The sequence below is a fragment of the Hypomesus transpacificus genome, chromosome 2, assembly GCF_021917145.1.
Source record: "Hypomesus transpacificus isolate Combined female chromosome 2, fHypTra1, whole genome shotgun sequence".
Classification (NCBI taxonomy): domain Eukaryota; kingdom Metazoa; phylum Chordata; class Actinopteri; order Osmeriformes; family Osmeridae; genus Hypomesus; species Hypomesus transpacificus.
Genome location: NC_061061.1, coordinates 564664 through 580141, shown reverse-complemented (window position 1 = coordinate 580141; position 15478 = coordinate 564664). Strand labels below are relative to the sequence as shown.

General features: G+C 49.9%; 1 protein-coding gene across 2 annotated transcripts in view; it reads right to left on the bottom strand.

Moving 5' to 3' along the window:
* dnah5 (dynein, axonemal, heavy chain 5) overlaps window positions 1–15478 on the bottom strand; it is a 64557-nt gene that overhangs the window by 34482 nt on the left and 14597 nt on the right. The window contains exons 12-40 of one of the 2 annotated variants that reach the window (XM_047042577.1): window positions 15350–15457; window positions 15159–15244; window positions 14484–14805; window positions 14006–14212; window positions 13469–13640; window positions 13226–13368; window positions 12774–12933; window positions 12140–12406; window positions 11473–11669; window positions 11183–11276; window positions 9842–9978; window positions 9219–9420; window positions 8641–8876; window positions 7766–7984; window positions 7435–7497; window positions 6911–7149; window positions 6336–6576; window positions 5913–6112; window positions 5403–5556; window positions 5010–5173; window positions 4638–4794; window positions 4264–4476; window positions 3424–3648; window positions 2772–2944; window positions 2195–2373; window positions 1068–1255; window positions 742–936; window positions 243–377; window positions 44–151 (exon numbers count right to left, since the gene is read on the bottom strand). In XM_047042577.1, the coding sequence (XP_046898533.1) occupies window positions 44–151; window positions 243–377; window positions 742–936; window positions 1068–1255; window positions 2195–2373; window positions 2772–2944; window positions 3424–3648; window positions 4264–4476; window positions 4638–4794; window positions 5010–5173; window positions 5403–5556; window positions 5913–6112; window positions 6336–6576; window positions 6911–7149; window positions 7435–7497; window positions 7766–7984; window positions 8641–8876; window positions 9219–9420; window positions 9842–9978; window positions 11183–11276; window positions 11473–11669; window positions 12140–12406; window positions 12774–12933; window positions 13226–13368; window positions 13469–13640; window positions 14006–14212; window positions 14484–14805; window positions 15159–15244; window positions 15350–15457 (5184 nt within the window). The remainder of the gene's footprint in view (window positions 1–43; window positions 152–242; window positions 378–741; window positions 937–1067; window positions 1256–2194; window positions 2374–2771; window positions 2945–3423; window positions 3649–4263; window positions 4477–4637; window positions 4795–5009; window positions 5174–5402; window positions 5557–5912; window positions 6113–6335; window positions 6577–6910; window positions 7150–7434; window positions 7498–7765; window positions 7985–8640; window positions 8877–9218; window positions 9421–9841; window positions 9979–11182; window positions 11277–11472; window positions 11670–12139; window positions 12407–12773; window positions 12934–13225; window positions 13369–13468; window positions 13641–14005; window positions 14213–14483; window positions 14806–15158; window positions 15245–15349; window positions 15458–15478) is intronic. The other variant, XM_047042587.1, reaches the window with a different exon arrangement.

Here is a 15478-nt window from a genome sequence, read left to right as displayed (position 1 = left end):
TCTCTCTCTCTCTCTCTTTCCCTCCACCTCTCTCTCCCCTCACCTGTTTGTCGATGGCTGTCTCCAGGTCGGGGTAGCCTGCCTTGTCCAGCTGGATCCCAGGGAAGAGGTCTTCTATCAGGCTCAGGAACAGGGGCTCATCCTCATCGATCTGTTCCACACAGACATGCATATGGTTCTGCTGGGTTTTTACCAGCATTTTCAATTCATAATATGTTCTTTTTTTCCTGCCTGCTGCTCACCAGTTTGGACAGGTTCATGTCTCTCAGTACCCTCATGACGATGGTGGACTCGGTGTCGGTGGGATTCGCTCGCTTCGCTGCTCCCAGGGTGCGCAGAACGGACAGGATGTTGCGGAGCCCAAAGTCATAATGGACCTACGGAAACAGGAAGGGAACAGGAAGGGGACGGAAAGTATATAATACGTAAACAGGAAGTAAACATGAAGTAAACAGGAAGTAAACAGGAAGTAAACAGGAAGTAAACTATATGAAGATATGAGGGAAAACAGCTGGCTCATCTATCAAGCTGACTTACATATATTCATATTCATACGCAAGACAGTCTGACTGTATATATCTTATATCTGACTTGCAGTCTGATATAACTCAATACAACACCCATGACTCCAAACCCTGACCCTCACCCATAAACCGCACCCATTATCCTCACCCCTCACCCCTGACCCCTGACCCTCGACCCCGAGCCTGTCAAAGTCATGTTGTTGTTCACTGAGGTCACCTGTTTAGACAGCTGCTCCTCGCACAGCTTGTAGAGGGTGAAGAACTTGCGAGCCAGCTCCATGTTGTCTATGAAGCCACAGCTGGCCAACTTCACCCGGATGATGATCTGGCGGTCGGGAACCATCATGGCCACCGAGCGGAAGTTGATCTTCAGGTTCTCAGGGAGCTCCTGCCGTCCTGCATAGCCTGGGTTCTGATTGGTCCAGCCACAGGAGGGACATGTAACTAGCATGTAACTACTTAGTTACATGCTAGTTACATGGTAGTTAAGGTCATCTGAATGTAAAGTGTTTAGTGCTTGGATCCTTTCCCTGGCTGTCTCACCATGGTGAGGAAGATGCCAAACTCAGGGTTCATGTCGACGCTGTCTCCGTCCGTGAAGATGAAGCTGGCGCGTCGCTCCTTCCTGCAGGTCAGCACGATGGAGATCTGCTGCGCCGCCACGGAGAGCACCGGCAGGTCGATACGGTTGAACTCATCAAAACAGCCCCAGGAGCCGGACTGGGCCAGGCCTGCCACAGCAGGAACATCACATCACACTGCATCACATCACACTGCATCACATCCCACTGCAGCACACTGCATCACACCGCATCACACTACATCACATCACACTGCATCACATCACACTGCATCACATCACACTGCAGCACACGGCAGCACACTGCATCGCACTGCATCACATCACACTGCATCACATCACACTGCATCACAACACACTGCATCACATCACACTGCATCACATCAAACTGCATCACATTACACTGCAGCACAGCACACTGTATCGCATCACACTGCATCACGTCACACTGCATCACATCACACTGCATCGCACTGCAGCACATCACACTCCATCAGGTCACACTGCATCACATCCCACTGAATCCCACTGCATCACATCCCACTGCCACACCGCATCACATCACACTGCATCACATCCCACTGTATCCCACTGCATCACATCCCACTGCCACACCGCATCACATCCCACTGCATCACATCACACTGCATCACATCACACTGCATCACATCCCACTGCATCACATCCTACCGCATCACACTGCATCACACTGCATCACATCACACTGCATCACATCACACTGCATCGGATCACACTGCATCACATCGCACTGCATCACATCACACTGCATCACATCACATAGCATCCCATTACATCGAATCGCATGACATTATGTTTTCATCACATGCTGTATTATATAGTATTTATTAGAATGACTAAATATTATATAAATTATATTATACAATATTGTAAATACATATATTTTATTATATTTATTATGTGATATGATGTTGTACTCTAGTACATTACTATATATTATATTATATATAATAATATAAAGGATTTACTTTACATTTATTACATGACATGTATTATATGATATTCTATGACATTGTTAAAGATTGTCTAATGTAATGGAGGGAGTTCCTACCTTTGAATATCCTGCCCAGTCCTCTGAAGTCCATCTGGTCGGAGCAGTTGAAGACCACCACGTACTTCCCCAGACAGCGGCCCATGTCCTTGGTGGTCTCCGTCTTGCCCGTCCCTGCAGGGCCTGCTGGGGCCCCCCCCATGCTCATGCCCAGGGCCTGGGCCAGGGTGATGTAGCACCTGTGACACACACGTACATACACACGTTCATACGCACGCACAAACACACACACCAGTGAATGCTTTTCCGTCTTCCAAATACATAAAGAGGTTAATTTGCACTAATGGACACTGACAATATGTCTCAAAAAAGCTGAAAAACAACGAAGAAATGACTCATAATAAAAAACAGGCACATAGCCTGAGGTCAACACACACACACAGGCACACACACACACACACACACACAGGCACACACAGGCACACACAGACACACACACACACACAGGCACACACACACACACAGGCACACACACACAGACAGACACACACACACACACACAGGCACACACACACAGACACACACACACAGGCACACACACACACACACACACAGACACACACACAGGCACACACACCTGTCAGTGAGTGGGGTGATGACGAGCCTGTCTGTGCAGCCCAGGAACTCATTCTGGTAGACAAAGCTGACATCAGTGATATTGATGATCATCTTGTCAGAGTCCTCGTTGAAGTAGAAACGACACTGCTTCAGCCACTCAAAGTCCATAGAGCTCCTGACATGCAGGCGACACTGGGGGGGGAGAGCGAGGAGGGGAGGGGAGAAGGGAGGAGGAAGAAGAGAGAAGGAGAAGAGGGGAGGAGGGAGGAGAGAGAAGAGAGAGGAGAGAGGGAGGAGAGAAAAGGGGGGAAGGAAAGAGGAATAAGAGAGTAGGAGAAGAGGGGAGGAGAGAGGAGGGAGGAGGGAGAGGGGGGAGGAGAGAGGATGGAGAGAGGAAGGAGAGAGGAAGAGATGAGGGGATGAGGGTGGAGAGAGGAAGGAGAGAGGAAGAGAAGAGGGGATGAGGGTGGAGAGAGGAGGCAGAGAGGAGGAGAAGAGGGGATGAGGGTGGAGAGAGGAAGGAGAGAGGAAGAGAAGAGAGATGAGGGAGGAGAGAGGAGGCAGAGAGGAGGAGAAGAGGGGAGAAGGAGAAGAGGGATGGATTAGTTGTGTGCAGATTGGAACAGTGAAACAGGCCGACCTGATTTCAGCATGAATGGTTTGGGCCTCACCAAGTCGTCGAAGATGTCCCTCTGGTGAACGTGGATGGTGATGAGGGTCTCGTATTTGGTCCTCTCCACCACGCCCAGGTCCCTGGTCGTCATGTCGATGAGCGTGTTCAGCAGCTCCAGGAACAGCTGGTTGGTCTTGTTCATGATCTTGCGGTCGTAGCGAGCGTTGGTCAGGGCCTCCTCCGAGTCTCTGGTCCAGATCATCTGCACCCCAAGCAGACCCACCTGGACACGGGTACGACAGACGGAGCTTAGTGGTTAGAGGATTTGATTGGAAGTCAAAAGGTCGTGAAGGTCCCTCCTCAGAACGCTGCTCTGGGTGAAAGCGTCAGCTTCATGAAGACTTGCTGTGTGGGAAGAAGGCTAAAGTACAGGTTGTTCCTATCTGAATTCTTTCATAATACACATTTTGGTCCAGTTGGAAAACCTTGCTGTGACATTGTTTAACTGTACTTCGTCAAGAAGTCAACACATTTAAATTGTCAGCGGAAACCAGCAGTGTGATAGGGATAGCTCGTTTGACTGCAGATCAAGGGATGAAAGGGTGTTGGATAAATAATCCTTCATAATCCATTTGACTTTTCGATGAAGAATAACCCAGACTGTGGCCTTCATTAACTGTGCAGTTCACAGGGACAGCGCACGATTTACAAAGTAATCACCCCAGAGTTAGCTAGCAGCTGATTGGACATCTGTTGTCCCAGGGCAAGGAGACACTAAATAACCACTACACTACAGAAAACTGAAAACAGCACCACATACATCACAAGCCCGTCGAGGCCAGATAGATCATACTCCAAAAACAAGGCATCAAGTAAGGAGAGTGTAAGCAGCCTTCACCTGGGCAGGGAAGGAATCCAGGAAGTCTATGAGCTGGAAGCCCGAGTCCTGAATGGTCAAGGCCGCCTGTCGGATCACCAGGTGCAAAGACCTCTGGGATTCCTTCAGGAGGGCGTTAAGCCACACCTCCACGTTGCCCTCGGCAACAACCGGACGGTCCAGCTCCACTGTCTCTCCCTCCCGGGATGAGATGGCCATGATACGATCATACATCTAACACACACACACACAGAAACACACACACACACACAGACACACACAGACACACACACAGACACACGTTAACTGTTAGGGTATCTGGAGGAGGGGTAAATCTCAGGAGTGTGTGTGTGTGTGTGCGCGGTGGGGTGGGTGGGTGGAGGGGGGGACTGCACCTTGTCGTGGAAGCGGACACACTTGATGTTGTCGAAGATGTTGAGCAGGTGAGCCTGAATGGTGTGGGAGTCGGAGGCCTGGCCCAGGATCTCCAGCAGGGCGGGGTCCGACACGAAGAAGAACCGAGGGAACAGGAGACGCTTCTTCTCCAGGTAGCTGGAGCCACGAGCACAGAGGTGACAGAATACCATCATGGTCTGGCAACACCGCCCCCTACTGCCCTGTGTGTTTACCCTCTAGTGCCCTGTGTGTTTACCCTCTAGTGCCCTGTGTGTTTACCCTCTACTGCCCTGTGTGTTTACCCTCCAGTGCCCTGTGTGTTTACCCCCTACTGCCCTGTGTGTTTACCCTCTACTGCCCTGTGTATTTACCCAGTGAGGGACTTCTGGCATATCTCCAGCTGCTCCAGCAGGTGAGGCAGCAGCTGCCCCATGGTCTCGTCGCCCACACAGGACTGCACCACGATGGGCATCTCGTGGGCGCGCATCATGATCTTCACCCACGACTTGTCGATGTTGGAGAAACGCTTGGCCTCCTAGCATTGCCAAGGCAGTTTGGAAAGAATGCCATTACATAGACTGTAAATGAGCACATCAAACTAATAGGTCATGAATAACACGAGCGAATCACGCACAAAAGTGCATGGCCAGGTCTTCTGGGGGAAACATCTAGACTCAGAAAGTGCCCTTTACTTACTCTGTAACTAAAAGAATAATTACAATGTTTTATAATAACATTTTTCCAAGCCGCCTGTCTAATGTCACCTTGGGCAGTTGCTTGGCGATGTCTCCTCCTACGAACACTGCCTCCAGATAGACCCACAGGTTCTGCACCGTCATCCAGTTCTCTATGATGTCGGTGGTGTTGGACAAGTTCTGAACCCACTTCTGAATCTGGGCCTTGAAGGGGGTGTTGTACCTGTTAAAGACCACAGCCTCACAGTCCGATCACTGCACCACTGGAAGGGCCTCATCTAAACAATCTAATCTAATCATGATGTCATCTAAATAATTATTATTATTATTTTGCAGTTCATTAATCTCGCTCCATTCTTTCCCTTCATTGTACAAGCGATCAATCTTAAACTGGAACTGAACAGCTGTTCAATCAGTGTGCTAACAGTGTTAACAAAAACTGTAGTGCTTGTGAAAATATTTCAGTTTATTGCCATCAGGTCTATGGTACAATGTAATAATAGGTGGTCTAGGATACTAATGTCATCTGGTCTAAGGTACTATGTCATGTCATCTGGTCCACGGCCCTATGTTGCTCACCTGTTGCTCATCAGCGATCCCAGCATCATCAGGCTGTCCTCCATGTTGGTGATGATCTCAGACGTGCTGTCCCCCCTCAACAGCAGCTCCCCACGCGTCTTGAAGTTGGCGAAGGTGAACGTCTTGTTGTCCCACTCAGCGATCACCTGCTTCAACTTCTGTTCGATGTCTCTCTCCTTCACGGCACTGATGCAGATGTCCTGCGAGACAGACAGCTGCTCGTGAAACAGTGGTCGACATCCACTCTGCATGCACACTGACAGCCGAGCCGGGGTTCCTCCTATATCAGGGATCTCCAACCCTCTTCCTGGACAGCTACCTGCCTGGAGGTTTTTGCTCTCTTGTTGGTTTTGGCACCCCTACAACTACAATGCAGCAACACCATCTGAGCTACAATGGTCCACAGTAACAACAGGGCCTCACCTCAATCTCCTCTTTATATTTGAGCAGCGGCGCTTCCATGATGTTGCGGAGTTTGAAGGCATCCGTCTCCACCTCAAAGCTGTGTCCCGTCACCTCTGTGATGCGCCTCCAGTGCCGTGTCATCATGGCCTTGTTGGTCATCAACTCCAGCAGGGGGCAGCACTCGTTAAACTCGTCAATGGTTTTCTTCAGGTCCAGGAAGGCTTTCCACTCCTTGAGAGCGCGAGGGAGCTTGCGGCATCTTGCGGGAGAAGATCGTTTGAAGACATATTTTCATTCGCAGCAAGAGCTCGATTTAGAGCAGCTTTTCTTAACCCTGGTCCTCGGGGACCCTCACCTGCTCTCTTCCCTCCCCTCCATCCTCCGCATCTAAATTCCCCCAGATACATCATCCCACTCCCCATCTTCCCTTGCTGCTATGTACCACAGACGGAGGAAGCACTGAGCGTTCAACGTCTTTCAAAGAAACTCCATCCCATGGACAGTCCCCAGCGCCCTGGAGCCAGCGTCACATGGACAGTCCCCAGCGCCCTGGAGCCAGCGTCAGCCGGCAGGAGGGGAGCGGAGCCACTGACCTGCTCTGGAAGTCCAACAGCTCGTTGTTGATCCTCTCGATGTGGATGTCGGCCCAGAGGATGTCGTAGTAGCCGTTGACCGTGTCGATGACGCTGTTGTAGAGGCCGTAGAGCTTCTGCAGCAGGGTGAGCTGCTTCCTGATCTCCAGGAGCTGGGGGTGAGGGGTCACGGCCAGGCCAAACAGCTCCTCCCCTCCCGTGTACGTGATGTACTTGCGGAAGAGGTTGTCAAAGCGATTCTGAGGAATGAGAGGTTTACGTTACTCCATCCATTCATCCCTCCATCCATTCATCCATACACCCTGCCACCCCTCCAGCTGTGTAAATGATTTGTGACATTTTTGAATGTAGGCCGAGTTTTCAAACTGCGTTAAACTTCACACAACTGAACCACTTTAGGGCGTTTTGATTGTAGTATTTTATGTGTTTGTGTATTGGTTTTGTATTCTATGAATATGTAACCCATCTGGTGTATGTTGGCATGGATTGGTTTTGCATTCTTGAGAATGTATACTGTATCAAACCTGGTACATGATAAGCCTGTCGCTGGCATCTTGAGGTGCCAGCCCAGCAACCATGGGCCCATCCTGGGCAGACAAAAAGAATAAGTCAAGTCAAGTGAATTGTATTGTCATTCCTCTATGTATCATGCAAAATGGCGTTTGTTCAGGACCATGGTGCAACACGGAACAGTACGCAAGACTACATAAAGTGCAAATAAGTGCGATATCTCACTTATGTGAGAGTCCAGGAGAGGTCAATCAGAGTGTATGTATGTGTGCGTGTGTTTGTGTGTTTGTGTGTGTGGAGCATCTCTATATGAGCGCAGGCAGGAAGGTCTGTGTCTGCCTGCACCTTGTCGTAGTCCTGGTAAAAGTGATGGCAGTCCTCCACAAACGTCTCCACGTTGCTGATGAGCTCTCCCCTGAAGTTGGGCTGCAGGGACACCAGCTGGTTCTGCACCTGCGTGCTGCGGCCCAGCAGTTTCTCCCAGGTGTAGCGCAAAGTGTCCACCTTCTCCGCCTCCTCCTTGGCCACCGACTGTTCGTATTTGTTGAGGACAGCGTACGACTCCTTTACAGACAGGGGGATGGGACTGATTATTGACATGGTCAGGGCCACGCCTAGCCTTAATCTGGGGTACCACTGGGTAATGTGGTACCACTAGTTAATGTAGTAACACTGGGTAATGTGGTACCACTGGGTAATGTAGTACCACTGGGTAATGTGGTAACACTGGGTAATGTAGTGACACTGGGTAATGTAGTAACACTGGGTAATGTAGTGACACTGGGTAATGTAGTGACACTGGGTAATGTAGTACCACTGTAATGTAGTACCACTGTAATGTAGTACCACTGGGAAATGTAGTAACACTGGTTAATGTAGTACCACTGTAATGTAGTAACACTGTAATGTAGTACCACTGGGTAATGTAGTACCACTGGGTAATGTAGTACCACTGTAATGTAGTAACACTGGGTAATGTAGTGACACTGGATAATGTAATAACACTGGGTAATGTAGTAACACTGTAATGTAGTAACACTGGGTAATGTAGTACCACTGGGTAATGTAGTAACACTGGGTACTGTAGTAACACTGGGTAATGTAGTACCAGTGTAATGTAGTAACACTGGGTAATGTAGTAACACTGGGTAATGTAGTACCACTGTAATGTAGTAACACTGGGTAATGTAGTAACACTGGGTAATGTAGTAACACTGTACCTCTATGGGCCCCACTAGAAAGTCAATAGAAATCTGCTGCTCTCGGATTTCCTTCAACGATGCCATGGCAATGCGGATGTCGTCCAGATCTTTGATCTGCCTGTTGAGCTTCTTTCCTGCCTCGTCCACAAACAGGAAGATCTTCTCCATCTCACACCTGTACTTCCTGTTGCAGTGGAGACCGTAGTCCACCATCCAACTCTTAGTCTCAGCTGTCAGGGACAACTTCAGGTCCGCTGGAAACCAAACCAAATAAGAATACATTACATTTCACGCATTCTGCAAACTCTTGTATCCAAAGCGACATATACATAGTGACGACAGAAAGTACAAAACAACACAGAAACAGAACTAAATATCAAGAATCAGATGTGCGTGGTTGTAACAGTATTTCAGTGGTCAGAGTCAAGTATCGGCCTGTATTCACCAGCCAAATTTACCGCGTTACCACAAGTCAGCTACCAGGCACCGATACAGGTACAGTACAGCCAATGCTTTGGGTAAAAGCGTTGGCTAAATCATCACATTACATTTTGTTCATGTTAGCACCTTAAACTGAAATGAACACGTGAGGTCACCTGTGTAGAGAGCCAGCGCTCCTACGCTGAGGTACTCCGGTTCGGCGTTGATCTCCAGCTCCAGGTCTCGGTAGTACAGCATCTGGGACTCAAACTCAGACAGCAGAGGGTTCCCCTGGCAGAACCGCAGCAGGGTCTCCTCACGTTCCTGCCTCCAGATGTGGTGGTAGCGGCCAAAGCGCTCCAGGGCTGTCAGCACCTCCTGGAGGAGGGACAGGGAACAGCATGTAGGGGCCGCTGGAACTACGCACCTCCGATCCTCCTTGATCTACCGCTGTACTTTCTATATGGACTCTTTCTTTGTTTCTTTGAATAACAACATCTGCTGGATTAATAAATAAATAAAATAATGTCCCTCCATCCATCCTCCATGTTCCCTCCATTCTGCCTTCATATCCCTCCCTTCTACCCTCATCTCTCTCCACACTACCTCCATTCTCCCTCCCTCCTTTATCTCTCTCCATACTACCTCCATTCTCCCTCCCTCCTTCATCTTTTTCCATACTACCTCCATTCTCCCTCCCTCCTTCATCTTTCTCCACACTACCTCCATTCTCCCTCTTTCCTTCATCTCTCTCCACACTACCTCCATTCTCCCTCCCTCCTTCCGTCCGTGCATGTACCTTCTTGGTGGAGTTGATGGAGGTGCTGAGGACGGACACCAGCTTGACGATCTCTTTGTTCTCAGACACACTCTTGTAGTAGTTTCTGGCCTGGAAGGGCAGGGCCTGGTTCACAGACACGTCAGAGGTGCTGCCATCTGGAGAACAAGCACATTCATCTGCCGTGGAAACAACTCTTATCAAACAGAACAGTACTTATATGGCCCCTTTCACAAGCAATGTCACAAAGGGCTTCCCACTGATCAGCAGCTACGACCAAGCGAAACCCTTTGAAGGAAACAAGGAGAAACTCCCCCAAAACTCTGAGAAAGGACGTGTCCATAGTGATATACTGTGGTGGGGTGCTGAGGAGGAACCTGACATGTGTCGATAGTGATTTACTGTGGTGGGGTGCTGAGGAGGAACCTGACATGTGTCCATAGTGATATACTGTGGTGGGGTGCTGAGGAGGAACCTGACATGTGTCCATAGTGATTTACTGTGGTGGGGTGCTGAGGAGGAACCTGACATGTGTCCATAGTGATTTACTGTGGTGGGGCGCTGAGGAGGAACCTGACATGTGTCCATAGTGATTTACTGCGGTGGGGCGCTGAGGGGGAACCTGACATGTGTCCATAGCGTTTTACTGTGGTAAGGCGCTGAGGAGGAACCTGATTCGTCACATGGTTTGTTACACATATTGTTTAACATGATTCTCATGTGGTCGTCATTTTGCGAACCCAGCTGTCTGGCACGGCCACACTTTTGGACAAATGAACAGAGTAATGAATAGAGAGGAAGTATCTGAACAATGTTTCGTAGTGATTACTGTTTAAAATCACTCCAGTGTTTGGGCAAAGTAGACCAGTTTAGCAGAAAAAAGGCTACATGATTTCTACCATGTAAAAGCTCCATTTCATCTTTATAAAAAAACGAAAAAACTAAGCTGATGCCCAGAATGAGCTTTCACACAACCACCACTCTTTAATCTCCTCATACGCTTTAGGGACATTCTGAAACTCCCACGAACAGAAACACTAATTGGCTAAATCCACCGGACCCCAGGTTGGATTTTCTTAGAAGATTTCATGCATGTGACTAGCTTTGCCAGGCAAGCTGTAAAATAGCTAAATCTCTTTTATCCTATGACGTTGCTACATTAGCTGCTAGACAGTAGCAGCCTGATGAAACATCTTGGATGTAGTTTGTGACATATTTAATGGGGTTGTTCAAGCGTGCGTGAAATTTGCTGTCGGTTTCTAGCCTGACAGCCATGCTCTGTTGCTCTGGAAGGCTGTTTCTGAGAGGCTGTTTCTGAGAGGCTCATTGTGATTGGCTGTTTATGAGAGGCTGTTTCTTTACCTGCCAAGCTTCGGTAAGACGTTTCTCCATCCTCTGATTCGCTGTCACTGCTGTCCTGCTTGAGAGCAGCCATGCGTTGCTCGCTCATCTTCCTCTGTGGGGTAAGAGTTAACTTTCATTCCTACAAAATAAAAGCCCACTTCGTGTGCAGGGAATTTAATCTTAATTTGATGCATGAAACATTCTTTTTAGTTTTCAACTGTGTTAAAAAAAAACAAATATTTCCATATTTGTACTTAATTTCCTCCATGCTCCACTTTGTGGCTGTGTGGCAGCAGAGTCAAGCCTACCTTTGAGATCCTCTCCTTGCTCCACTGGCCGACGCCCCTGCTCACGCTGACCACACACTCCACCGCCCGGTTCAGGGCCTGCTGCACCTCGTCCAGGCCCGGCACCATCAAGATGTTGGGGATGGACAGGGTCACGCTGGCCCTGAAGATGGGCAGCTGGCCTCCTCCCTTCCCTCGGGAGCCAGGGTCGCTCTCTGCTGCAGGGGAACAGACCACTGGGTTAGAAACGCAGCGTTTGACATTCTTTGTTTGCGCGGGGGGGGGGGGGGGTACATTCAAGCCTCTTGTGTTGTGTTTATTGGTTCAAATCCAAACGTCCCCTTTTTTTATGACGCCGCCGTCTCATCCTCTGCGTGTTTGAGCTCAGCTCAGCGAGGGGAGAGGGACGAGGGCTCACCCAGGAAGTGGGAGAGGGACGAGGGCTCACCCAGGAAGTGGGAGAGGGACGAGGGCTCACCCAGGAAGTGGGAGAGGGATGAGGGCTCACCCAGGAAGTGGCAGAGGGACGAGGGCTCGCCCAGGAAGTGGGAGAGGGACGAGGGCTCACCCAGGAAGTGGGAGAGGGATGAGGGCTCACCCAGGAAGTGGCAGAGGGACGAGGGCTCGCCCAGGAAGTGGGAGAGGGACGAGGACTCGCCCAGGAAGTGGGAGAGGGACGAGGGCTCACCCAGGAAGTGGGAGAGGGACGAGGCGTGGATGCGCTTGCGGAGGCCCTCCAGGGTGTTGCGTGTCAGTCGCAGCAGGGCGTCCATGTTGCGGTGGTTGAAGTGGGACAGCAGCTCCTGTGCTTCCTCCTCCATCACCTCCATCAGATCCTTCTTTTTCTTCCTCTTGGCCAGGGGTGAAGAAGCGCTGGCCCCGATGCTGGGCGCAGCGCTGGGCACCGTGGTGTTGCGGGAGAACAGACGACCCTCCAGCCGACCCTCCTCTTCACCTAGAGAGAGACACACTGGAGGTATGACAGAGGTTGTTCACCTTCACTCTCTCTCTCACACACACACTCACATTAAGTATAACAGATATCACACATATTCTCACTATCTCACACACACGTACTTATTCATTCCCTCACTCATGCACGCACACACACTGTGGAGATGTTCCTTACAAACATTGTAACATAGCTCCAAACATTGCGGGTAGCCAAAACATGACACAGACAGACACAGACAGACAGACAGACAAACACACACACAGACAGACAGACACAGACACAGACACAGACACACACACACACACACAGACAGACGGAGACAGACAGACACAGACACAGACAGACCTACACACTCCCAGCGCCATACCTTCAGCCTCCACATGCGCTGCTTTGCTGTCCCCTCTGCGCTCCTCCGCCTCCTCCCTGGGCTGCTGGAAGTCCAGCAGCATGTTGATGAGCTCGTTGGCTGCCTCCTCCACCAGCGTGCTCTTGGTGTGGAGGCTCTGGGCCCCTCGGATGCACAGCTCCTGACAAACACACGGCCACTCAGACAGTCACACCACGCACACTGCAGGAACTGATACTGTCAAAATCGTATATCATCACATATATTGTATATCGTATATCGTATATTGTATATCGTATATCGTATCGCATATCATAACCGATAATCTTTCAGAGTGATGTACTGTACTATCGGGGGGGGGGGGGGGGGGGGGGGGGTGGATCTGAACGAGGAATCAGGATTCCAGCAGTCCATTAAGGTTAGGCTGGGTCCCAGTGTTAGCAGACTATTGGGTACTGGTTGTCGGGGGATACCTTGGTGGTCTGAACAAACTCCTCACAGGACAGAGGATCGTCAGGAAGCACGCACAGCACAGCTCCACTCATGTCCTGCAGCACGGCATCAATCCTGAACTCCACCAGGTCGTTCACTCTGTCTATCAACAGCTCCAGGTGCTCTGGAGGGGGGAGACATGTGAGACACACCCACACAAAGAGAACACAGACATGCATGCACGCACAGAACACACACACACACACAACTGGTGTGTATCTTACCAAGAGCAGTGTTGATGCGCAGCAGGTACTTGTCTATGTTGAGGGAGGTCCAGCTCAGGGAAGTGAGGCCTGGCAGCTGTGCCTCGTCCACCTTTGCTACGTGTGGTGTGATCAGTTGTTCAAAGGCAATCTGGATCTTTCCCCTCACTCTGGAGTTCTCATCCAGCATCAACTACAGGGAGACAGAACCAGTCAGCATCAACTACAGAGACAGAACCAGTCAGCATCAACTACAGAGACAGAACCAGTCAGCATCAACTACAGGGAGACAGAACCAGTCAGCATCAACTACAGGGAGACAGAACCAGTCAGCATCAACTACAGGGAGACAGAACCAGTCAGCATCAACTACAGGGATACAGAACCAGTCAGCATCAACTACAGAGACAGAACCAGTCAGCATCAACAACAGTTAGACTACAACTACAGTTAGAACCAGTGACTCTGATCTCCTTCTCAGGGCCAGGTCAGAACCCTCAAAGAGACATGCTGTTGCTCAGTGCTGCAGGCCTGTGGCAGCGGAATAGTGAACCGGACCTGCAGCTTGTTGAAGTTCTGCTTGAGGGAGTCTTGCTTCTGCTGCAGGAAGACAGCAAAGGGAGGCACCTCCAGCCTCATCCTGGTCATGCAATCAGTTTCCCTTATCTGAGCCAGGAGCTCAGGGTCAAAGTTGACGTACAGCTGGCCTGTGTCTGGACACCTGACCAGCAGAGAGGCTTGGAGACCCAGTCGGGCCACGTCCATCTGGGGAAGAGGAGGACATCTTAAGGACCGCAAGTTTCCATAACGTTTTGAATCAGACTGTTATTGAAGAACCATGACGTGACACGTTATCAACCAAAGGTGAGTCTTTCAGAGGGCTCAAAGCCTCGCCCTAACCTTAACACTTATCCTAACCCCAACCCCCAGGCCCCCACACCCAAACATTCACCTGCTGCAAAGAACCCTTGCCCTCTCCCCTCCACCATCCTCTCCCACTCCCCCCTCTGCTCAAACCCCCCTCGCCTCCCCTCACCTGCTTCACCCATCCCTGGTGGTACAGCATCTCAAACTCCAGGAGCACCCGGGACACCCTGTTGTAGTTCCTGATGATGCGCTTGGCGTCTGCCGTGGCGAGCACGCCAGGATGCTGCTGGAACAGCTCCATGGGCTCCTGGATGCGACGGTACAGCTGGCGAGCCCACAGGATCCTGCCCGCCACCGGGGGCAGGTCGCGGCCCACGGGGGGCTCCGTCTTCTGCCTGGTGTAGATGCGGGACACCATCTCAATGTCCCGGCCGTAGCTCTGCAGGATGCTCTGGTAGCGCTCCTCAACACCCAGGTCAGGGATGTCCAGTCTGGGAGAGGAAGGGGAGGGAGGGGGTTTGTCATTGGGGTGTGATGAGAGTTTAATGGACTGTATGGGGTAGCATATTGTGTATGTTTCTGTGAAGGATGTTAAGGATTATTCATAAAGTATTTTTACTAAGTATCTTTTTTATATAAGTGTTTGGTTTGGTTAGGATAAGTGTTTGGTTTCACAATGTATGCTACATGTTTGGCTATCCGCAATGTTCGTTGTTATGATCAGTGACCTCTCTCTTGGAAGTCGGAATAAAAGCATCTGCTAAATGCATAAATGTAAATATATATTTTTGACTGATGGGGCATTTAACAAGGAAAATATAGATCAATTAACCAAAGAAAGTACCTTTCAAATTTTTTCAGTACATTCAAAGCTCTCTCTGTGCTCTGAATCTTATCAAATGTGTTATCCATGAAGGTTTTCAGCTGGTTCTGAAATGACAAACAGCAATAAACTCTGAAATTGATTTTGTAATTGTTCAGATTAATAATCATAATCGTTTATGAAACCGTTTCAGTCTAGAATCATAGCCATACATGGAGTTCGGTGGTGTTCTTGCAGAACTCCTCATAGTCCAGATCGAAGTCTGTTCTTCTCTGGTCAAGAAAGCTGTAGTGTTTCTTCTTCATGGTCAGCACAATGCCCTGACATACACACATGCACAC